Source organism: Candoia aspera, chromosome 8, assembly GCF_035149785.1.
Source record: "Candoia aspera isolate rCanAsp1 chromosome 8, rCanAsp1.hap2, whole genome shotgun sequence".
NCBI lineage: Eukaryota > Metazoa > Chordata > Lepidosauria > Squamata > Boidae > Candoia > Candoia aspera.
Genome location: NC_086160.1, coordinates 15,291,231 through 15,316,453, shown reverse-complemented (window position 1 = coordinate 15,316,453; position 25,223 = coordinate 15,291,231). Strand labels below are relative to the sequence as shown.

The 25,223-nt window shown below is 40.9% G+C and overlaps 1 protein-coding gene across 1 annotated transcript in view; it reads left to right on the top strand.

Annotated features, from left to right (window-relative positions):
• Positions 1-228: 228 nt before the first annotated feature.
• The window catches only part of GABRA4 (gamma-aminobutyric acid type A receptor subunit alpha4), a 48,235-nt gene continuing 23,240 nt past the window's right edge, over positions 229-25,223 (top strand). The window contains exons 1-6 of the mRNA XM_063309646.1: positions 229-311; positions 537-655; positions 19,990-20,057; positions 23,330-23,550; positions 23,646-23,728; positions 23,947-24,090. Coding sequence (XP_063165716.1) covers positions 229-311; positions 537-655; positions 19,990-20,057; positions 23,330-23,550; positions 23,646-23,728; positions 23,947-24,090 — 718 coding nt within the window. The remainder of the gene's footprint in view (positions 312-536; positions 656-19,989; positions 20,058-23,329; positions 23,551-23,645; positions 23,729-23,946; positions 24,091-25,223) is intronic.

Genomic DNA, 25,223 nt, shown 5'->3' with positions numbered 1-25,223 from the left:
GCCTGTCGGCGTGCGCCCGACTCGTTGTCCAGGCGGGCGCCTGGCTGGAAGAACGTGCGTGCCGGTGGCGGGATCGGCCGCCCCTCCTCGCCTTCCCCCCGCCCCGCTCGCTCCTTCGTCTCCCCCCTCCCCGCCTCTCCTCCTTTAGCGGCTGGGTGCTCTCCTCTCTGGACAAGGCGTTTAGTGACGGGGGAACGCGCAACCAGGCTTAAAGTATGGCAAGCGAAGATGGTTTCTGCCAAGGAACCAGCGGTCGCTATGTTTTCGGGGCTGTCGATCACCTTCGTACACTTCCTGTGCTGGGCGACCTGGTAAGCGCTCTGGTCCCCGCTTCGCTTCTCCGCCTCCCCTGGTTTCCTTGCACCTGTGCCTGATGCCCAGGATTGTGGGGAGGGGGCAGAGAGCTGGGGGTGGGCGCGAACCAGCGAGGCAAGGACCCTTCCCCTTCCGCCGATGGTGGCGGTCTCCCCTCGCTCTCTCTCCCCGTTTCGCCTGTGTCGCCCCTGGCTTCATGCTTTCCCTCCTTCGCCTTCCAGTCTCACCGCGCTCCCGGGACAGCTCAGAAAGGAAGAGAAATTATGGCCGGAGAATTTTACGCGCATCCTGGACCGTCTCCTGGATGGCTATGACAACAGGCTGCGTCCTGGATTTGGGGGTATGGTTCCTGCGTGCGGTCCCCGCTGTCTGTGATGCGCCTGCCTCTGTGTCTTGTCTGTGGGGGAAATTTACCGTTAGGGATGCTCCAGCGCCTTTGGAAACAGAACCCAAAGTAATTATGACCTTTGCATAATTTCTCCCCCACCCCTTGTCGAGATGGGGCAGGCACGGGGTTGAACCTTTCTCTTCCTGTCCCGCTCCCCCTCATCTGATGGCTTTGACAGGGGCGTAGGGGAAGCAAGGCGGGGAGGAAGAGGGGGAAAGAAGGAAAGAGACTTAGAGATCCTGCAAGTTCCTTCCTCCAGAACACCCCACAGTCACGGTACTTGCTGCTCAGTGCCTGGAAATGCCAGAGACACCTACCTACCATTGAGAGCACATCTGCTGAGGCTGGATGCCTGGGTGGTTGCTTTCCTCCATCAAACTGAATTCCATCCATTTAACACCAGGGAGGAACTTTTTCCTCTTCCAACTCACACCCCCTTGGCGGGCCAACCACAGCAAGCGACTCCCGGCTATGGTTGGCATACCCCTCCTCCTCTCGGCTTCTGCCCCATCAGCCTCCCCCCCACTAACCCATTCTGCGGGTCTTGTCCACTGGCTGCTGGGAGAAGTTGGGAGTGGGTTGTCTGGATGGTGCCACTTTGGGGGCAGCGATTGCTTGACATTCTGTCAAAGTAGAGCAAGTGCAGCTGTTGCTTTGCGGTGAAAAACACACCCGCACATTCTGGGGTTCCAGTAGCAACAGCAGGGAGAAAATATATAAACAAACCAAGGCTTGAGATCTTGCACCTGCATCTGATCTGCTTTTGGCAGCCATGTTCGCTTTCAGAAACCTCATATTTCGCAGTTTATAGCAGCAGAAAGTGTATAGCCCCCCCCCACCCCTTGCCCTTTTTAGTAACATCTCTGCTCTCTATGGATATGGAGATCTTGAACAAATCTCTATCTGTCGTCTATCTCAGTTCCTGGTTTCCTCCCAATTTCCTAGCAGATGTTCCTCCTCTGCCACTCTCACTCCCCAGCATCTGTAATTCACAGTTTTGATTTGGTGACTAACTCAGCGTCCACCCAGGCCAGGTTTATGGATAGAAGAGATACGACATAGGGTTATGACCCAAGAAGGGCTAAGAGCTGTGTAGTATCACCCCACTGCCCTTCTGCTTTCATGATTAAGTGCTGAGGGATTGGTTGGAGCATTTCCTTGCCACTAGAGCTGGGTATATGTTAAAATGTAGGAGGAGGCCATGAAAAAGATCTTCCTGGGTAACTATGTAGCTGACATTGTGAGAAGACTTCAACTAAGCTTGTTCCTTGAAAAAATGTGTTTCTTTCTTTGAGTGTTCAGTTTAGACATGTGACTCATCTACAGAGGCAACAATGCTGCCAATTTCCATATATCCTGTTATCTACCACAGGCATAAACTTAATGGGAAGAAACTGTGTACCATCTGCTTATTTCAAGATGATTTGAGAGGGCTGGGCTTTCTGTTCCATCCAGTGAAGAACATGAAGAGTAGATAAAGCTAACCTTATCAAAACATCAGAGAGAATCGGTTCCACAAATGCAGTTTGGCTTTTCTAGTGTCTTCGATGTATTTTTGTCTTGAATGTGCATGTTCTATGCTTATCAACATATTTGCTTATCCTAGATGTTTAGATGGTGAATCACTAAATGATGCCTTTGACTTTGCCAGCTTCTATTAAGACAGGACTGCCTTTTCCAGCCTAATAACTTCCAGATGGATTAAGTCTACTAATCCTCAGGTCAACTCAGAGTTATGGGAACTGTAGTCTAGAGGCCTTTTCATTGGAGAAGGGAATGCACTTTTTTAGGTTAGGGAAACCTCTTTAGCAGGAAGAATGGAATGCAGCCAGAATTGAAAGATGTCAATGTTTGTTTCATGAGTCTAAAAGGAAAGGGGGCTTACATTTATAGTTTGGGACCAGCAATTCTTTGTGTCTTAGGATAAATTTGTTTGGAAAATGTGAGTAGAATTTTAAAAGCATTTTGTGATGCAACATCGAAGACGCTTCAAAATGGACTTGTCTGGGGGAAACAAGGAGACAGCAAGCAAAAATTGCTACTGGGTCATAGGAACAGCACCATTCTCCAGACTGGAGAAGGATTCCTGCTGACTTCAGTGGAAATTACATTTGGGTGAAAAAGTTTCTGATTCACAAACTGGTGCCTGTCAGATCTATAAATTACAACTCAGTCAATGGCTATGTAATATTAATGAGGCAGGCTTTATATCCCCACAGTGAGGGCTATATTGTGTTATAAATTGCTATAAATCACTAGCGAGGAAATGGCCAGTCTGGGAATGTGAGTTGTATTCTAACCCATATGGAGGTCGGAAAGAGAAGTCCCATCTACACAGGGAACAAAATCAGATACGGAGACAACTCAAGCTTTAAAATTTATATTGGGTTGAGGGTGGTCTAAGCAGAAGTTCTTCTTTTTTAAAATAACTTCAGGCATACACATTTTCTTTAATAATCACAGCCCAGGGTCTTGGAGTAATAGGAAGTGCTACTGACCCAACTATTTAAATATTATTTGTCTCCTTCTAATTGTGCTTTTTTACTTAAAGATTTACACATTTTAAAACTATTTTCTCCACTTGGGTACCCTTACGATGTTTCATGACTACTTAGATTCCTGCCTAGTTTGGGCATTAATTTGATGCTGCCTGATGCTATAGCTTGCCTCCCTGTGCTTCACTGCAGGATACTCAAGGGAAATGTTCAAGAAATAGAAAGTTTAAATCTCTGTCATCTGAATGTACTGGAACCTTCTCTTGCTGGATTCACATTGAGCAGGTTGGCCTCATCCTGTTTGATGTGCCTGTGATAAACAAGGTCAGCCCCCACCACATGGTTGTGTTATTCACATTCTGAATTGTCTTGCACATGTTGCTTGGTGTACTTGTTACGGAGAGTTCAAGTCCAGATAACTGGGCTTTGATCAGATTAAACTGTGTAGGGTGGCAAAAAGTCTTCATCTATCCAAAGATCAGATGAGTAGGAAATTATCCACATGGGCCATCAAAGATTCAGAAAAAATGGGATATTGCTATGCAGGATTGACAATGAGAGGATCTGGTTCTAAAAACTGGATTCTGGATGGTGATGATTCCGGTATGATTCCGCATGCTTCTCTTCATAATTATAGGTGTATATCGTCATGTGCTTGTTTCGTACAGTTAAATTAATCTGAGAGGTGTCAGTGGCTGAATGTATAGTATATATCTGGTGGCAAAATCAAATTAGTGTTTATTTATGTAGCACCGTACCAAATACTTTCCAAAGGACAGATTTCAGATTCTGCAATCTAAAAACAGATTTAAGAGAAAGAACAGGCGGTAACAGCTGAGTAAAAATGGAAGCAGATTAAGCAAGAGAAGACAATGTCATCATCTCAGGTACAAATATTCCCAAGTGTTTATCTTGTGTCTTCCTTACAACAGGCCAGGAGTAGTCAAGCTGGTTACTTCTTGATGTACTTCAAATACCATAATCCCCGCTTGTCATCAGTGGGGTTTGTGGGAGTTGAGGTCCAAAACTTTTGGAGGGCCTCAGATGACCTATGTCTCACATGGCATTTGACAACTGAGATCAGGGACCGTTTCAAAAGTTTTGCTAGAAAAGGTGGATTAGGAGGAGATATATAAAAGAAGTAAGCCAGTCCTGTAGAGGAATTCAAGAAATTAGCCCCAGGCAGGTGGGACAGCAAGGAAAAAAGCAAAATCATTTCAGGGACTATGCAGATAAGCTAGTGCTGTTATATCTTTCAGCAGAGAATTTTCTGTCAGATTCACTTGGCAATCTCGGTTTTTACTTCATTCTTTATATTTCTGATATTTATCTCTCGTATTTCTCAGCTGTAAGGCTCCCAAGGTGCGCATAACTTTTAAGAATATAATAGTAACATAAAGGCACAATTGAGAAAGTGGGGGATATGGTGTAATAAGGAAGCACTCAAAGATCTATAACATGATAAAGGTTAGCTTAATGGTTGTCAGCCCTTTGAGGTAGTCCAGACAAGAAGCACCAACCATGAGTACTAATACTACCTTTATTGTAAGGCTACAATAATGGAAACTTGCATGTCTGAAAGTACCTCTCCCCTCCCTTTCTTTTAAGGTAAAGGTAAAGGTTTCCCTTGACATTAAGTCCAGTCGTGTCCGACTCTAGGGGGCGGTGCTCATCTCCGTTTCAAAGCCGAAGAGCCGGCGTTTGTCTGTAGACACTTCCATGGTCATGTGGCAGGCATGACTAAATGGAACGCCGTTACCTGCCTGCTGAAGCGGTACCTATTAATCGACTCACATTTGCATGTTTTCGAACTGCTAGGTTGGCAGGAGCTGGGACTAGCAATGGGAGCTCACCCCGTCACGCAGATTCGAACCGCCGACCTTCCGATCGGCAAGCTCGGCAGCTCAGAGGTTTAACCCGCAGCGCCACCACGTCCCCTCCCTTTCTTTTACTCTCCCGAAAACTAGGGAGGGTCCCTTCTGAAATGCTCTCTCCACCCCCACCCCTCCTTCAGACTCAGATTTCATTTATCAGACTGTTGTCTAGGCTGAGGCTCTTCCTCCTGTCTCCCATGTTCACTCCCACATTGGTGCAATTCTATACATGTTTAATCAATAGGGCTTGCTCCCTGATAAATAGAGAATAGCGCCTCAAATTTCCAGTACCTCCTGATACAATCTCTGCTACTGTATTAAATATCAGGAGTGAGCTAGTCAAATGCAGGAAAGTGCTACCATTCAGAAGTATCTAGGAGACATAAAAGCAGACATTTTCAAAGCAGGTTCTCAGCCAGAGGAAATCAAGACATAAGTAGAAAGAAGAGATACTGGTATTGGAATAATTTCCTTCCCCTGTTCCCGAAGTTGACATTGTTAACATTTTTAAGCATTGATTTTAAAACAACAAGAACAAACTGTGCTAGTAACCAGTAGATTTGTAGCTTACGCTCATCATAAAAATAAAACTGTAAACTCATTTGGGAGGAAAACACAGAACCTTAAATATCATTTGATCTTGCTTCTGTAAACATGAACGCTTCATTGAACAGATCTTTTTTTTTTGGCTTCTTTTTCTGAAAGAACTGTGATAGTTGCTACTTATATTCACATACCAGTGCAGGGAGGCAACACACATAGGGCTGTGCTGTGATCCAGATTTACAGGGCAAACATGTGGGTGCAGATGTAAATGTTTAAATTTATTTATTTTTAAGTGTAATTGCAATGTAGAAACTGCCCAACTCCAAATGATCCCAGGCAGCTTAAATTTTTAAAAAGCAATCATCATCATCATCATCATCATCATCATCATCATCATCATCTCATAGGCATCCAAAAGGCAAAATATAGCAAACAAAATCTCCTATAGGGGCTTAACCATCACCTTGTCCCAAGGCCTAGGAGAAAATCAAGTTTCAGAGACTTTCTGAATGCCATCAGGATGGGATTCATACAGATGTCTGGGGGGATGCGGTTCCAAAGGCTAGGCACTGCAACAGAAAAGGCACATTTCCTAGATGTGTGGACTTCAACTCCCAGAATACCCCATCCAGCATGGCTGGCTGGAGAATTGCGGGAGTTGAAGTCCACACATCTTCAAGCTGCCAAGGTTGGGAAAGACTGGTTTAATCAGAGCACCTGCAGCACCTGTTGAGAACACTGTAAACCACCTGTCTCTTTTCCTGGGCTTGAACCCAGTACGATCCAAGTCCTTCTCCTTCCTCTTTAAAACTGCACTAGGAGCTAACATGTGATTGCCATCTCAGATAACGTGTTTCAACTTGCACTGATAACACTTGGAATCATCCTGCCAAAGATTCAGACTGAGACAGTCAAGCATATGCTTAACTTTCCTGTCAAGATTAACAGAGCTTAAAGATATTCACTTTGCTTGGTTGTGCCACTTGTGAGTTATAAATTAAGGCTGACTGCTTTATTGCAAGAAATAGTCATGTAACATTTTGTTTTCTAGGTTAGATCAGAGTGAACTTCGTGATGAAATCTGGATTGTTCCCAGGTTGGGAAGAGAGAACATCCTGAATGATGCAAACTTTTCATAATTTATCAACTTTTCCAGGTTATCAGGGAGGTGTTACATATTGTCTGAAAATGTCCTAAAGTTGGGCCATATTCAGATAGTTAAGAATGGTTTTTTTGGCTAATTTCAAGAGTAATGTAGCATACATTTTAAAAAGAGAAACCCCCTTTAATAGAGATTGATTTGATCTCAATATCGATTTAGACTCAGTATTTGATAAAAGCAGGAGCCAAGGGATGTTCCATGTGACATAATATAATTGAGCAAATTATATACTATTTGTCATTTGGTTTATAACAGTATGGCGCGACTGACTCAAATTCCATAATTCATAGTCATTTGTGCAATGGTGTCATGACAAATGTGACAACATTGTAGCTTCCCTTGGACACCTCCATAGAAAGTAATTAGAAAATGTTAAACTGCTAAATCAGTAGGGTGTTTTTTCCCCACAAGCCTCTCTTTTAGAGGAATATGTGAGTTCTGACTTAAGATATTATATGAGATTTACTGCACATGTCTCCTGTCAGCAGATTCCTGTGATTAATTTCTTAGTTCTGTTTCATTTTGGAAAGAGTTCTGACACAAATTCTAGGACAGATTCTTTTAATGTTGAGTTTTCCGAACTGATTCAATACTGATAGCTCTTTACTGGAGAAACTTGAGCGTAAAGGAATACGTTCTTTTTAAAATCAGTTAAGAATTAAACCAGAACATTAAAAAATCAATTGATTACGTGTCCAAGCAGTGATCAGGTACTCAGACAATTGGTTCTTTTAGATCCAGAGACATTAAGCACACCAGTGGATAAAGAGTTTTTAAGCTTTATTATAAACTTAAGCAAACAAATTTAACCAGAAACACAGTTTAACCAGAAACACAGTTTAGGCAGATTAAACAGAAGCGTAAAAAGCATAGCATAAATAAAAAGGAATCATAACATACCAAGCAAGCTGAAACCCTATCTCCATAGGCTGCTAGGAGCTAATAAGGACAGCAGAGATACCCCAGGGTGGCTTAATATCCACAGCACCCAGTGCTCAGGTCTGCACAGAAGCTCCCAAAGTCAAACAAACAAACAAACAAAAAATCCTAAGGTTTTTATCAAAGTCCGGCCCTAAAGCCTTGTAACCCTGTTTCCATGGTTGCAGGATCTGGCCTTGATGGGATAGTTCCCAGGGTCTGAAGCACCTGTTTTGAAGAGCCAGGGAAGCTGTACAGATAAGCTAGTGCTTAACAAAAACCATCTTGGGGTTTCTCTTATGCTCCCCCCCCCCATTCCAAACAGAGATAAAAACAAGCCAGCTAAACATTAGTATAACTCAAAATAAACTCTAAGCTTCTTTGTGTGAGGGAGAAAATCAAAATATGTCACTTAAATGCCTTGAAATAACAGTGGTCTTCTGCGTTGCCACTACAAGGGTTCCTCCAGAGTCAAAAGGTTGAGAAAGGCTGCCTTAGACACTGACAGAATGTTATCAACCTTTTCTACCATTTTTGTTTTCTGGGTGGTTGTTTTTTTGGTAGCAGCCATGATTCACTCTCTCAAATGCTTTGGAATAGCGCTAAATCCAAGGGCTAATTAAGGATGAAACTCAATTACCATGAGTTTTCTGTGGCCATGACATAGAGGAAAAAAAAAACTTTGGGAACAGGAAAGGAATAATGTGACAAGAGAAATTAATGCTGTAGAGAAATTACTGGAGAACTTCTCATTCCATTGGAGAAATGGGGTGAAATGGATTCCTCAGTGACTGCCCAGAAAGAGGGTATAGAATCTTAAAAAATGATTTATAAACACTCCTTGCCCATAGTTTGATTAGGGTAGCAGGAGGAAATGAGTAACTATGGATCAGGCTAGTTTGGGATTCTGGGAGTTGTAGTTCCAAGACATCTAGAGGTCACCAATTTGAGGACTGTCTTGGAAATATGACCACCCCATTTTTTTTTTTCAGATGCTAATTTCTTACCCACATGTCTACTCTTTGGCCTGTTTGATGCATTATGCTTACTCACCATTTTCTTAACCATAATTTCTTGAATGAACCATAATTGGTTAAGCTCCTGCAAACATAATCAGCCATCAAATAGACTGTTGGGTTCGGCTTCAAAGGTTAGAATTCTTCATGAGCCTTCTTGGTCAGTTGGCCTTAGAATGGTCTTTAGTTCAGGACTGGCCCCATTATTTTGCTGCATAATTAACCAACAATTATGGAAGTTTGCTGTGAATCTTGCTATTCTTTAATATTATGCATAGCCAAATAGCCAAGGGTCTCTTTTAGGATGTAGCCATTCCTTAAGATCATTATTTAAGTGAGTGAAAGTTTGTCAAGAAAGAACTGATATATGAGCGTGATTAAAGGATAATGGGTGGGGTTGTTCTCTAACAGCAACTGTTTCCCAGAAGGTGACTAATCCATCTGCTTTGAAGAAAAAACTGGAACCAGTGTTTAATTTTATAGATAGTGAAGGCCTCTAATTGCAGCCCAAACAGGTTTTTTCCCCTATACAAAGCAAGATTCACCTGTCATTTTCACAGCACTGACATGAAAAGCAACGAAATATTGACTGACAACCAAGAATGTTGAGACAATGGTGAAATCCTGATTCCGGGACAGATAGTGTTACTTATAGAGCCCGAAAGTTTTTTGTCTCAGCAGTAAATCGTCAAATGGTTATCTGTGTATAGTAGAAGTGCTTTTACCTTCCACTTTACAATCTGACATTATTATGAAGCGTCACTCATTTATTCAAGCCAAGAATGTGGTCACGTGTTTGTACGTCCAGTTGACTTCTATGATCATATGATTAGCCTGGCTAAAATCTGGTTTTCTTTAGCTCAGTTACAGAATGGTAGTATCTTCTTTAATTTGTTAATTCAGAGTTGGTTTAACTAACAACTATTAGATTTTATAGAGATGCGGTGGTGCTGCGGGTTAAACCGCTGAGCTGCTGAGCTTGCCGATCAGAAGGTCGGCGGTTTGAACCCGCGTGACGGGTGAGCTCCCATTGCCAGTCCCAGCTCCTGCCAACCTAGCAGGTTGAAAACATGCAAATGTGAGTAGGTTAATAGGTACCGCTTCGGCGGGCAGGTAATGGCGTTCCGTGTAGTCATGCCGGCCACGTGACCACAGAAGTGTCTACGGACAAACGCCGGCTCTTTGGCTTTGAAACGGAGATGAGCACCGCCCCCTAGAGTGGGACACGACTGGACTTAATGTCAAGGGAAACCTTTACCTTTACTATTAGATTTATGCAACATACTGAGGCAGAACAACTAAACCACACTGTGATTTAGTGCCTTCACTGACTTATGTAGAAACCAACTGTAGAAGACAATGGAGTTATGCAGGCAAATGTTCATTTTGCTTTGGGTTTCCTATCTTTGCAAAATAAACTACATAAAAGGAGACTAGACATGGTTGGGATTGAAAAGAAACACACAAAGCTCTGTTATGTATTAGCAGCAGCATCTGCAGCAAACCACAGTGATGCCAGAATGACATCATGCATGTAAAAAGGCTGTTGTGCAAATACCAACCAAGCTGAGCATGCTCCATTAAAAAGCAATCCCCTTAACAGTAAAGAAAGAATTTAAAAAATCCAGAAGTATCATTCTAAGAAACATGTATGAAATTATTATTAGCTGCTGATTTTCATCTGGGTGCTTAAAGAGGTATAAAAGTTTTTCCAGGGGGACAAATGTAATTACACAACTATTTTTCATATTCAGAGTTGGTGAGCGTTATGATATCTCTTTATACAACAATTTTTATATAGCTTTTCTGTTAACTTTGAAAATGCTACCCATTTAAGCATGTAATGTAATAGAAAGACTCAGTCCTGTTTATAACTTACTTTTCAAAGAAGTTATAAATTTTGGGATTTAAATTTCACTTCACTCATTTCAATCGTTTTTCAGCTATATGAAAACTTTAAACTGAGGTTTCTTTTGCAGGTCTGTGAAAGTAATGCTGAAGTATGAAGCACTTTGAGCATTTGAAATTTGATGTTAGTGTTACGGATGACTACAAATGGTTGTTCTACAACTATCATTTGTTCTTTGTGACTTACTGCTCAACTTATAACCCATGACTTATGAGTAATTTTTTACCTATTGACTCAATCACTGCAATGCATCCAACATGGGGATGCCTTTGAAGACGACTCAGAAACTACAGCTGGTCCAGGATGCAGCAGCATGGGCAGTGGTGGGTGGGTCGTGCTATGTTCATGTGTCATCCCTGCTTCATGAGCTGCACTGGTTACCAGCTGGCTTCTGAGTGCAATCCGTGCTGTTGGTTTTCCCCTATAAAGCCCTACATGGCATAGGGCCTGGTTATCTCAGAGACCATCTATCTCCAATAGTGTCTGCCCATCCAGTCAGATGGAGCAGAGTGGAAGAGCTCCTGGTCCCTTCAAACAATGTCATCTACCAGGACTGAGAAAGTATGCCTTCTCTGTTGTGTCACCTGCCCCCTGGAAAGCATTCCCTTGGACATTCACATGACCCCCACCCCACAATAGTTAAAAATGTGACTCTGCTCCCAGGCTTGGGGTTAGGATGAATGTGAGCCTTTGTTGTTTGTTTGTTTCAGGAAGGTTTGGTTGTTTTGCTCTTCTGCACACATGGGTTTTTAATGTTTGTTTTATCTCTTCATGTATTGTGAGTTGCCCAGAGGCGTTTGAGAGTCAAGGAGTCTCCAAATCTAATAATAAAGAAATAAATAATAATAAAATAAATGGACAGAAGAATTCTCAGGCTGGGTTTGGTGGCTGTTCCTCACATCTACTGATTGGAAGATGCAGTGTTGATAGGGCTTTCAAGTTTATCTTCTCTTCAAGGGGATTTGAAAGTTTTAAAGTCATTCCTAACTTAAGACAATAGTATCTTTTATTAATGTCCACTTCACACTGGAGTTTGCTGTTCTCTCATTGTATAGTAGAGCTAAGGTGCTTGGGTAGTTTTCTTAGCAATAGAAGTGAACTTCCAGGATGTTTTTCAAGTCCCCAATTTAATCTACATCCATGATAATGTCCTAGCAGTTTCCAATTCAAGTACCAACCAGGTCATTTCTCCTTAGGTTTCTGAAGTCAGCCAGCATCAGCTAAGTGCTGCCACATAGTTGAACTTCTGGTGCCTAAAAGGGGGTGGGGGTGGGGGGAATGGAAAGACTGCAAAGTTTTTTGTCATCTCCAAGTGAAGGGTTGGGGTAAAATTGGAAGGTGGTTCATTAAAATCATCTTGACCCAAAAAGGTGAATCTGTATTCTCAGATACTGGTTTTGGAGGTAAGTTTAAGACAAAAGTATGTGGACTCAGTCTGTTTCATTGCCAGTGGGTCCTATACATGGTTTAGGCTGACCTACATGCTGATAAAGCAAAAAAGCAATCTAAATGAATAATATACAGTGATCTTTGAGTAATTGGTACATATTGTACATGGTTTAGGCTGATCTACATGCTGATTCCTCTTAATAAAGGAAAAAGAACAATCTAGATAAATAATATACGGTAAAATACTTTGTACATTTAACTATAAATGTATGTGTTTGGATATACATATATTTAAAATGACAATGTTAACCTCATTATAGTGAATAGAGCTTTTACCTGGACATACTGTATATGCATAGTATTATAGCCTTAGGCTGCCATGCTATATTCACTGAGCTGGAAGTAAGTCCCATTTAAAAGAACCAGGTTTATGTCTCAGCAGACCAGCATCAAGTTACATGGTAATTATTGTAACTTCCAAAACACACGATCGCAATTATAATTGGCCAGAGGCCTAAACAGAAATATTGTGGCCATGAGAGAGGGGCCGGCATGAAGGCAGATGAACAAATTGTGTGGCTGAAACAAGTTTATGATACTAAATGGTTTTAAATATTTTTTTACATTAATATCCATCCATACCTTTAAATTTTACGCATTGCGATTATAGAATCCAGTATGCTTGGCAGAACAACAGAAATGTTACATAAATAAACAACCCATTTACTGTATATTTAAAATGTTTTGCATATTTTAAAGGGCCTGGTTTGAGCATGTTGATATTGTAAGTAAAAAAGCTGAGCAACTCTGTTCCAAACTTGGCAAAGATATTAGAAGGCCTCTCCTGAACTCATTCTCATTACTATGTTCTGCTTCTGTATTTTGGATCTAAGGATTTTGCAGCTCATTTGGATATATAAACAGTGAAGTAGGTGTTACTTCCAGAAATATTTAGAGATGTAACTCTGGATTCTCTTAGCATAAATAGTGTGAAATACTGACACCGGCTTTGATATGAACCATTGTAGGAACATATTGTAAGGAGAAGCTTCTGCAATAGACTAAAATATGGTCTATTCCAGTGTTTTTCAAACCTGGCAACTTTAAGACTTGTGGACATCAACTCCCAGAATTCCCCAGCCAGCAGTTGAAGTCCATACATCTTAAAGTTGCCAAGTTTGAAAAACATGGTCTATTCCATCATCCTGCTTTTTTTAAAAAAAATAAGCCAATCAATATGCAAGGGATTTGAGGTTCTGTGGTTTCACAGATCAAGGATAACATTTACCTAATGCATGGCAAAAATCCACCTATAGATACATTTTTGCACTCTTCTAGACTTGCACAGAAAATAAAAGTCTGAGTAGCATGTGAGATATGAAATGAGGTTGATCGCTCTTTCAGGCAGCTGTCCAGCCCACCAAAGTGCATGAGTCGGAACTGCAAAAACCATATGGAAGTATTTATTTGCAAGTTGATTCCTTCTGCAGGTTGTTGGTGACAGGAATTATTACCATCTGTCTCTTGGTCAGTGACCTTGCCAAAATCAGAAGCTATTCTTAGCACTGTGCTCCATGGACAGGTGTCCCAATCATGAATCTGGCCCGTTACCATCTTTCTTGCTATCTTCAGGTCTGAAGTGTTGAAGAAGAATGAAAAAATAGATTGCCCTCTGATTTCTACAGATGACCTTTCTAGGTCAGGAGTGAGAAAGATGTCTATGTTCTAGTTACTTTCAAACTTTCTTGTATTGGTTTTTCAAGGAAGTCTCATCACAAGGTGCTAGATGTTTACCTATAGTTTCTTGAAAATGTCATAGTGGGTTTAGAGGTCTCACTAAGACTTGTACCACCACAGTTTAAAAGTTGCAGCAGTTGGATTCCTATCCCATGCTAAGCCAAAGCACGGTGTCACTATGTGCCAACTCTCCCTCAGAGAGAGACTTGGCTAGCATCTGTTGATGCAATATGTTTCCCTGCAGGAGGAAAGAATTGCTAACAATGGACAAATTTTCAGAGGACATGACCCACCTAAGATATATTTATGCAAAGCAATCCTGGAACTTTTCTGAGAAAACTTGGTTTCCCTAGGGAATCACAGTTTGCAAACCATAGTTCTGAAACAGACTGCTGTGTACTGAAAAGGCTTGTCAGAAGCGGGTTATCTGTCTTCTATGATATTAAAGTTCTAACATGTTGGGTAAAGCTGCAGGAGCTGCTGCTGGTATATGTGTACGTGTGGAAAGGATACAGTTTTCTGCAGATGGGTCCAGGGAAAAGTCATGAAACAGTGAGGAGTAATTGGAGCAACAGGAAGCCCAAAGGAAAATATGAGGCACTATGAGCAGTCAAGTTACAGGGAAAACAAGGTGTTGTTTTAGATTTTTTTATCCCGTCTTTATTATTTTTATAAATAACTCAAGGCGGGGAACATACCTAATACTCTTTCCTCCTCCTATTTTCTCCACAACAACAACCCTGTGAGGTGAGTTGGGCTGAGAGAGAATGACTGGCCCAAAGTCACCTAGCTGGCTTTCACGCCTAAGGCGGGACTAGAACTCCCCGTCTCCTGGTTTCTAGCCTGGAGCCTTAACCACTAGACCAGACTGGCTCTAGGTTGGAACTGTAAAGCAAAGAACAGAGAGGCAACAGCCTGGCAGAGTTGGAACTTGCTATCAAGCAGATCTGGTGCCAGAAGGAATTTGCCAGGAGAGAAGTAGATGGACAGCCAAACATAAGTAGCCAAAGAGATTGTGAGAAAAAGGGGCATGAAAGTGAAAACTAGTAAGGGAAGCCAGAAGCATTTAAAGAAGCAGTCATCCATTTTGCAGAAATTGCGTAACAGCAATAAAGACCCATTCATCCCTGTGTGGGTAAAAACATATTCCTGTTCCCTTTCCTGCTTGTGTTTGTACCATCCCAAAATGAACTTATGCCAGAGAAGCTTGACTTCCAGGCACCAAGAAGCACAGCATCAGCACCTGTCCTATGTGAACCTTTGTTTTGCTTGTAGCTGGCAGAATCAGAATCAAATATTCATAGCAAGCTGCAAATATATGCCTATATGGACTTCTGAACCCTTTGTTGTTATAATGGGCATGTGTGTGTGTGTGTGCATGCGTGTGCGTAATGAATAGGTTAATTCCATTATTGAATATTGTAAAAATAATGCCTCCTATAAGCTGAGTTTGACTCCTGGTTACTACATGGATTTAATCATGCAATTTCATTGGCAGCAGCAGAAGAGTGATTGCCTATTGCCTTATATTTTTTGACTTTCCAGTCTGGCTTACATTTCTGTGATTTTTTTAGTAATTTCTCAGTGCAAAACTAATCAGGCCTAACTTTGCCTAGCTTCAAAACACAGACAAGGGCTACCAAGTAGTTCCATCTACTGAATCCTGTTAAGAATAAGCTATACTAAGTGATACATTCTATCTGTGTGGTCAGTAAGAGTTAACACCAACTTAATGGCACATAATCAAAGTGATGACTAGAGTTAAACATTAAAAAGAAACCATGAAGATTAAACCTAAATGAAGGTATCAAGGATAATGGAATTCTACCTAATATAGGAAGCCACACAGATTCTCTTACTTCCTGATCTTGATTATCCATCACATCCTATTTCAGGTCCTGCCATTCTCAAAGATGTACAAGAAAAATCCATCTCTGAGCTGCAATCCATTTCATTGAATTCTCTTTCTCTAGAACAGCATTTCTAAACCTCAACAATTTTCATTTTAAACCTGTTGGCAGGGGAATTGTAGGAGTTGAAATCTACTCTTCTGAACATTGGTGATGTTAAGAAGCACTGCTCTTGAAGAGAGCATCTGATCCCTGACTGCGTTTTGCTTGGGGCCTTTCTAAGTCTGGAGTTAAAGGTGGCTCTGCTGTATATGGATGTAGATTTGAGAGCACATTTTTCTGATTTTAAACTGTTATTATGTAAGCTGTCTTAGAAATGAGTGAAGGGACAGGATACACATTCCTGCCTAATTAAAAGAAGTGAAACTAAACCCGCACTACCTCCCTCTTGCCAAACTCAATTTTCTGACCAGCTATAATTTTGGAAACTACAAGGCTGAATTCCAATGCAATATTTTAAAATTCTGTAAATAAAGCTAATATTATAATCTGCATGTTGCAAGTGGGGATCCTGAGGCTAATGCAAAGTAGCTTTCCTAAGGCTGCTATGGGGGTTCATAGCAGGGGCATGATTCATAATGAAGGTTTTCTATATCAGTAGGCAGCACCAGTTCTTAAAACATATAGAGAAGTAAAGTCTCCTTAAAATTAAACTTAATTCCTGGGGACTACATGGATCCATTCATTCTTTCTTAGCAACAACAAAGAAATAATTTCCTATTGCCTTTTACTAGGATGCCTTTTCAAATTCCCAATCTAATTTAATAATCTAATACAATCTAAGCCATGGAATTCCTGTAGGTTTCCCATCCAAGTACTAACCAAGCCTGAACCTTCATAGCTTCCCAGTCCAATCAAGGTTACCCAGCTCCTTCTAGCTGTCAAGAAGTCTTTTAAAAATAAGAAGAAACATACTAGAAAAGATTATCAGTAAAGTGTACTGATTTTGATCAGCATCCTGAATTTCAAGTATTATTCATAATATTGCTACTGTCATCCTCAGAGAAGACTTGGGAGTCTTCTCTAACTAGGCTACATATCCAATTGAAAGAGACAGGTGTAGTTACCCTTAGTGAGCTCTTACTTATGATGCTGAGTTCCTCTCTGACTGAGAGAATAATTGGATTTTTGCCCTGGATTGTTCTTCACATTGAAATAATGTGATTCATTGGTGACAGTACCTGCTGCAGTGTGTAATGCTCCCCTACCATTTAGCCATCATTACAGTGCTCATCACTGATTCTATAATTAGGCCGTGTTTCTCAACCTTGGCAACTTTAAGATGGGTGGACTTCAACTCCCAGAATTCCCCAGCCAGCCATGGGAGTTTTAATTCTGGGAGTTAAAAGTCCACCCATCTTAAAGTTGCCAAGGTTGAGAAACACTGATCTATAGAGACATCAGGAGTTGGCTATGACTGGATAGAACCTAGCAAGAACAAGTCTTTGAAACATTTCCTTTGCATGGCAAGTGGAAGTCCACATATCTTAGAGTTGCTAAGGTTGAAAAACACTGTGCTAGAGCATGGTGTACAATCAGGGAGCTTCAGAAGGTCCACCAGAGAACAGACATTATCACATCCAGTATTCAGAGGCTCTTGACACACTTATTGCCCAAATATGTAATTTTTTTTAAGTGCTCTTGAATTCTGGATAATTTTGTGGACATGTCTGTGCAAGCCTTCTTGGCCACAGTATGAGAGTGGCTTCCCTGTGCTTTATTTCAGTTTCCCTGTCTAGCCGCCAGCTCTGATATTTCCTGCTGGCCTCACATCAAACTACTAACTACTGTGTTTGAACCTGCTTAGCTTGTCCACATTGGCCAAGGTCAGCTCTGTGTTGCTACCTGCTGAGGTGATGTAATCCTCTCCAGTAACAACTCAGAGGTAAGCTTGATTGACCTCAATGGAATCTTTTTCCCAATTAGTAGAAGAGTGTTTACATTCAGCTATATTTTAAAATAAAACCTATGTATGTAAATGGTTTCCCTCCAGAATGAATTACAACACTTGACCATAGATGAATGTCAGCTCTTCAGGGTAGGCCAGCTCAGGAATCGAGAACTCCACTCTTGTAGGGTATAATAACAGGATCTTGAAGGCCTGCTAGAGTTTCCCTCTAGCCCCTCTTATACATTACAAAGGGGTGTGTGTGTGTTATTTTGAATCTCTTTCTCATGCTCTCCCCTTTCCCTGGCTATATTGTTATTTACATTCTCTTTTATTATCTCTGAATAGTTCTGCTAATGGCTTTTGCATTCATTCCTCAACTTTATCCCTGTGTTCCTCTACAAGGGAAGTAAAAGACAAAAGTCATAACAGAATGGAGTTAATGAAAAAGAGAAAGGTGAGAAATGTATAGAAAAAAAAAGGCAGTGTATGAAATGGTATAGCAAAGTGGTAGAAGCAAGGATGGTTTGCATGGACAGAAATAAATGGAGGTAGTCCTCGTTTAGTGACCACAATTGGGACCAGCAACTTGGTCGTTAAGCAAAGCAGTTGCTAAGTGAAACATCACAATTTTACGATCTTACTTCAGCTTTCCTTTGCTTTACAGACCTGCAAAGGTTGTATGTGCAAGGACTGGTCACAAAGTTACTTTTTCATCACGGTTGTAACTGCAGACAGTCGCTAAACGATGCAATCGCTAAACGAGGACTACCTATAGAGGGATATTGTCAATGGTATTAGTATAAACTAGATTAAATTCTTTATCTCATGCCAGTAATTTCTTTGGTTTGGTATTTCATACTTTTCTGTGATCTGTATATCTTTGCTTACCTCCAAAGGGGAAAGTATTGTGGGTACACATGTATATGTGTATTCATTTTCTTCCTAGTTGTCCTTTTATCCATAATGTACAGCCTAGAAAGGGATAATTTTACCAACTTCTGTTTTGTGTTCTGTTAACAGCCAGAAGCCAGCATATTTCATTTTGCCCATTGCTTGTTGCTTTCTTTTTACACTTTAAGAGAATAACATTGGCCTTTATGAAAAGTATGCAGGAATGTTCAAATAAGAGTAATCTTTTATACCAGCATCTTGAATGCTGTTGCAAGGATTGGAAGTCCAGTAAAGCCAACAACCGGAACAGGTTTTGGGGAAAAAAGTGGATTCACTAATATAGTAACAAGTCAATTCTGGACATTTAGGCAATGAGGCTCAGAGAATGCTCTGCTACCTTAACCCATTCTCCAGTTTTATAGCTATTTTTAATTGTAATAACCTATACCTCACTTCCTTTAAACCCAAGAAATACCAAATTAGAAGCAAAGTGCTAAAGCTAAGCAAGTCTGGCCCTGTAAAAGTATTTAGCTGAAGCCACTGCATGAAAGTTATTTTGAGTTTGGTAGATGACAAGCAGGATATACATTTTGTTGTTTTTATAACAACAACTTTCACCTTCTAAAACATGGTGACCTCGCAGCTGCCAGCAATTGTGGAGGAAGCAAATTATCTTGACTCATTTCATATTGGCTTCAGAGTAGGCTGTAAAAGTTGAGCCATTGCTGTTTGATAGATGGTTTTGCTTGGGATCCCCAGAGTACATGATGCCCATGTGGTGTTTTGATCATGTGGTCACAACTACCATCTTGACATTTTTTACTCCCCACCCCCACCCTGTCCTTTGGATGCCCCTTATCCGCGAAGAGTTATTTTTGTAAATCTTGATGCAGAAAAATATTAGTGATTTAATTAAGTGAATGCTGAACTCTGCTAACCTGTCTTTGCAGTCTTAAGGCACTAATTTTTTTGCCTGTTTTAACCTGTAATGTGTTTGTGTTTCAGTAAAAGGGAAGGCAGATGAACTCGGTCTCAGAGAAACAAAGATTTCTGAGATTGATGCCCCACAGAAGTTTCATGGTACACTTAAAAAACTTCAAATGTTTCTGCTAATTGATACGCTAATGGAATTCAGTTTTTAAACACAGAACCAGTGATAGTACAACTTAGTTAAATAAATAATATGCCCAAGGAGATCTTTTAAAAACAGAGTGGTAAATTTTACCATCCCTTGTTTGAAGTAGTGTGGAGTTAGATTTCCATGCATATATATTCTCTTACCAATGTCAGTGGGAAATGGTGCATTACAAAACTGTATATGAATTATACTTGCATAAACAAAGGAAATTATATGAAGGGTTAGTATATGAAAATCCACTTTATATGGGAATCTGTAAATACAGCTGGCACATTTTACCGTTTCATTTTCCTAAAATGAGGCTAACAAATCATTCATGTAAGACTTGGCATTACTTGTCTGTATAATTTTTCCTGGTTTTTGATGTGAAACAATTCAATTCTCCTTGCTCACTTTCTTTTTATACATTAGGTCCTGTTACTGAAGTCAAAACAGATATCTATGTCACCAGTTTTGGACCTGTTTCTGATGTCGAAATGGTATGTATGTACAGTGTGGGTATATTATTATTATTATTATTATTATTATTATTATTATTATTATTTTGGTAGGTTTGAGGAGGAAAAAATTGAAACCCAGTAATGAGCGGGTGACTAAGTGAAGGCCCTTTGAGACTCTCCTATTATTCATACAAAAAAGAAGAGATTAGCAGCAGCTTATTTTCAGGCTTTATTACATGTGGCTGTGACAGCTTCTGGTCTTTCCATATTTTCCATAAAAAAGGAAAAACCTCAACATTTGCCATGGTAGGGCTTGGGTGCTTGACTGAAGAGCTCAGTCAGGATATGATGAATGCTATAATCTGTATAATGAAGTGAAATGAGCCCACTTGCCTGATTTATTTATTTGCATAATTTATGATGTCCCTTTGGGAATGGCAAGAAACTGTCTAGACACTGATCCTGTGTCCCAGTTCCTTGATTTTTAGTTCAGAAATGCCTCTGGCTTTTCTGATCGCACCAAGCATTATTTATATACGTACGTGTGAGCATTATCTTGCAATAGCAGTTTTAAAAGAATAATAAAGGATGAGCTGAATTTTTTAGAAATTGAATTCTGTGGAGTCCTTGGTGCTCTCTGAGCTTGGCTGCTTGTTTGCAGACATTTCATTACCCGACTAGGTAACATCATCAGCGCTGTCAACTAGTCTGGTAATGAAACATCTGCAAACAACCAACCAAGCTCAGAGAGTACCAAGGACAGTTCAACCCTGAGCTACAGATGCTCTCGTCTATTGAAATTGAATTCTACCCTGTGCATTTTCATTTTTATTTGGTTTTGGCACTTGTGGGAAGTTGCAGTAATTGCATAACCATGACTGTGGTTCACAAAACAATTTGAATCAATTAGTTGGGGAAAAGTGTTTTTGCTCAGTGACCTAGGTTTACTTCACTAAGGTTTCAGTGCTATGTATATTTGCTAGGGATTAAGACTTAGTTGAACTTTTTTCAATTAACCAACTTTGAAGGGCTTTCCTCAATGAAAGAGATGATTAAATGAACATACTTATATAGAGTGAAGAGGCATCCCCAGGTAGAGGTAGAAATGGGGGCCAGAACCACATGATTGAAGCCCCTTATGACATTCATTAAAAAAGGAGAAGGCTTTGATCATGTGATTGTGGCCATCATCTTGACTTTTTTGAGCCCCCTTGCAAATGCCACAAAGGAAATAGTCCTCTCTATCAAGCAGTATGCCAGATGCTTGGGGCCCAGTTAAAATGATTCTGCAAGATTTACAAACTCCCATATGTATCTTGTACGTAAATGATGGCGAAGTCAGAAGACTGGTCATTTTGTGGAAAATCTGTTCTTTTGCTTTTTGTTTATCCCAGTAATGTCTTTACTGGTTGAAATTCAGTAACATTTCTTTCATGGCATGGCTTTGCAACTCCAGAGGGTTCTGGAGGAAACAGATTATCTAGACCCCTTTCAGTCAGGTTTCAGGCCTGGATATGGGACAGAAACGGCATTGGTTGCACTTATGGATGATCTCTGGCAGGAGCGGGATGGGGGCAGTGCATCCATCGTGACTCTTCTTGACCTCTCAGCGGCTTTCAATACCATCGACCATGGTATCCTTTTGGGGTGGCTCAGGGAGATGGGGGTGGGCGGCGTGGTTTTGCACTGGTTCACCTCCTTCCTCTAGGGCTGCTCCCAATCAGTGTTGATAGGGAGTGAGAGATCCAACCCTTGACCCCTTCTTTGTGGGGTGCCGCAGGGTTCAGTTCTCTCTCCTCTCCTTTCCAACATCTACACGAAACCACTGGGTGAGATCATCCGTCACCACGGGATGAGGTATCATCAGTATGCTGATGATACCGAATTATACATCTCCATCCCAGGTGAAGTAAGTGATGCCGTGACTGCCCTCTCTCGGTGCCTGGGGGCTGTGGGGGTCTGGATGGGGAACAATCGGTTGAACCCTGGGAAGATAGAGTGGCTGTGGATTAATGGCTCTTCTGTATCCGGGACATTGTCATCTTTGGTTCTGGATGGGGTTGCGCTGCCCCCCCAGACAGACCCGGTGCATAATCTGGGGGTCCTCCTGGACTCACGGCTCCTGCTCAAAGAGCAGGTAGCAGCCGTGGCCAGGAGGATCTTTGAGCAGCTTCGTGCTGTGCACCAGTTACACCCTTTCCTGGATTGGGAGGCCCTTTGGACAGTCACTCGTGCCCTTGTTATCTCTCAGACTATTGCAATGCGCTCTACATGGGGCTACCCTTGAAGAGTATCTGGAAGCTTCAGCTGGTCCAGAATGCAGCTGCACAGGCTGTTTTTGGTGCCCCTAGAAGGGCACATGTAACACCGCTGCTGTGCGAGCTGCACTGGGTACCAGTTTGCTTCTGGGTCCAATTCAAGGCATTGGTTATCATCTTTAAAGCCCTACATGGCGTGGGACCAGGTTACCCATGGTATCGACCCGTCCCATCAATCATGCAGAGAGGGCATGTTGTGGACCCCGTCTGTAAGAGATCTCCGTTTGGTGGGTCAAGGAAGTGGGCCTTATCTGCAGTAGCTCCCGCCCTGTGGAACACACTGCCCCAGGAGGTGAGGCAGGACCCTTCGCTCCTGTCCTTCCGGAGGAACCTGAAGACCTGACTCTGCCACCTCGCCTGGGGCAGAGAGGGGAATAGAGCTACATGGGGATGGCTATCTTAGACCACTCCTCCCACACACGGGCTGTATCAGATTTTTCTGCCACTTGGACTTTTTTTACTTTTTTTACTCTTATTTTTATATTTATTTATTTATTAAGAGTAATTCTATATTTATATATTGTATTTATATTTTATGCTCATCTTTAATTGACTATTTTATTGTAAACCGCCCAGAATTCCTCCAATGGGAAGAGATGGGTAGGGATAAATTTAATAAATAAATAAATAAACTTTGTTTGCTATATGCATGTATTCCCAGTGCAAATTTTAATCATTTGTCCAAAGAAAAAAAAGCATAGACATAAAATCATTAACACATGTTAGCGAATTTATCGTTTTGTTTCCAGTCCTGAACAAGTTTAACTGCATGCTTCTTGCCATTCTATTAGACTACAGTAATTATTTTTGATTGGTTTAGTATGTTTAGTAATTTATTTATGTAGCTAATGTGGAAAATTAAAGTATTAAGGAGTACATAGTTCTGTGGAATTGACAGGAATGTGTTTAGGGAATATATAGTTTCCTATCACTGATTTATCCTTGGGGAAATGCATGCATAACATCATTTGTTTTGCTTCCCAATTACTGTAGGAATACACGATGGATGTTTTCTTTCGTCAGACATGGGTGGACAAGAGATTAAAATATGATGGTCCTATTGAAATTCTGAGATTAAACAACTTGATGGTTAACAAAGTGTGGACCCCAGATACTTTCTTCCGGAATGGGAAAAAATCTGTGTCTCATAACATGACAGCCCCAAATAAACTATTTAGAATTATGAGAAATGGCACCATTCTTTATACAATGAGGTAGCTGCCTTATCTATTGTTCTGTCCTTTTACATGAATTGTTAATGGCTGATGTACTATACCATGTCAGGACTAATTTTATGTGCCTCCCATAGGCTTACCATAAGTGCTGAGTGTCCCATGAGGTTGGTGGATTTCCCAATGGATGGCCATGCCTGTCCACTGAAATTTGGAAGCTGTAAGTCCGCATTATGGCATTTTACTTATGGTATTAAAGCTCCATTTCTTGTTCTTAATGTAAGAAACAGGTCAGAGAATAGCCAGAGGCCCATGTCTTTGTCAAAGAAGAAAGCTGAGGCCAGCTGAAAGCAATAGGAATGCTTTCACTGGGCTTTAAGATAAGTTCTGAAGACAAAGGTCCTGTCCATTCATTTCTTCTAAATATATCTTGTTCAGATGCGTATCCAAAGAGTGAAATGATCTACACCTGGACGAAAGGGCCAAAGAATTCAGTGGAAGTCCCCGAAGAGTCTTCCAGTTTAGTTCAGTATGACCTGCTTGGACATACAGCATCTACAGACACAATTAAATCTATCACAGGTAGGATTCTTCAATTTGAGGACACCATTACAGTGGTGCTGCTTTGTTTGGCAAGAAATGTGAGATGCAGAAGCAGATAACAAATTTTAGAAGGTTTATCTTGATGTAAGGCTTAGATAAACATAGTTGTTCTATTGCCGTGCAATTCTTCAGGAAGCGAAGTGAAAATGGTTGAAAATGCAATTAAAAACCTGGGAGTTTGCCGCAAGTGACATGGTTTCGCAACGACATGCTTGTCAGTGCTGATAATTCATTGTGACTTACCATAAGGCAAAAAGATGCAGATGGTCCAAATAAATCCATATTAAAATGCTGCTAGAGCAATTGTATTAAGCACAACAGCTATTACTGTTCCTGATGGTTTTTAAAATAATGTTAGAAAATAGCAACAGGTAGAACAGCAAAAGAAGTGACAACACTGATGGTCTGTGGGTGTTTTTTTTTTTAGTTAATGGTTGTTGGGTATGTTATATGAAAACTTACCAAATTTGCTATTATTGGTACAGCTGAAATCCTGTAACTCATGACAGAACTGGGCAGCAGGGGGAGCAGATGTATCTGACATATTTTTGAATGGCATTATTGATAGCAAGAGGAAGTAATATTTTCATAATGTATTGGAAATTATCAGTCGGTGAGATGTCGTTGATCCCTTATGGAATCATTCATAAAGACTTTCTACAAAGAAGCTATCAAGGGGTAACATCTTGGTCAGATCTTAGCATATTTCCTGTTCAGTATTTGAGGCTGTCTTGAAGAACAGCCTTCTCACCCCAGTGCCTTTAAAACTGCATCCTCATGATTTAAAATTAAGTTGAATAGCAGCCAATATTGAATGATGGTTCACTAGAAGACTTAAGTTCTTTACAACTTTTCTTTAGATGGGTGGAAGTATCACAGAGAGCTGAATAGCTCTCTGAGAATTTAGGGGCAGGGAGGGAAATTTTAAATGTGTAGAATTAAATAAAAAAGTAAATTAGATTGTTCATAGGTGCGTCTTGATAAGGGCTGAACTACTTGCTTCCTATCTTATCAAATTCTGATCATCAGTGGCTCTCTGAACATTCAATAAACTTGTTTTTCATTCCTGCCAAAGATGGTAGGAATGGATATGAAAAGAGATTGTCAATTGC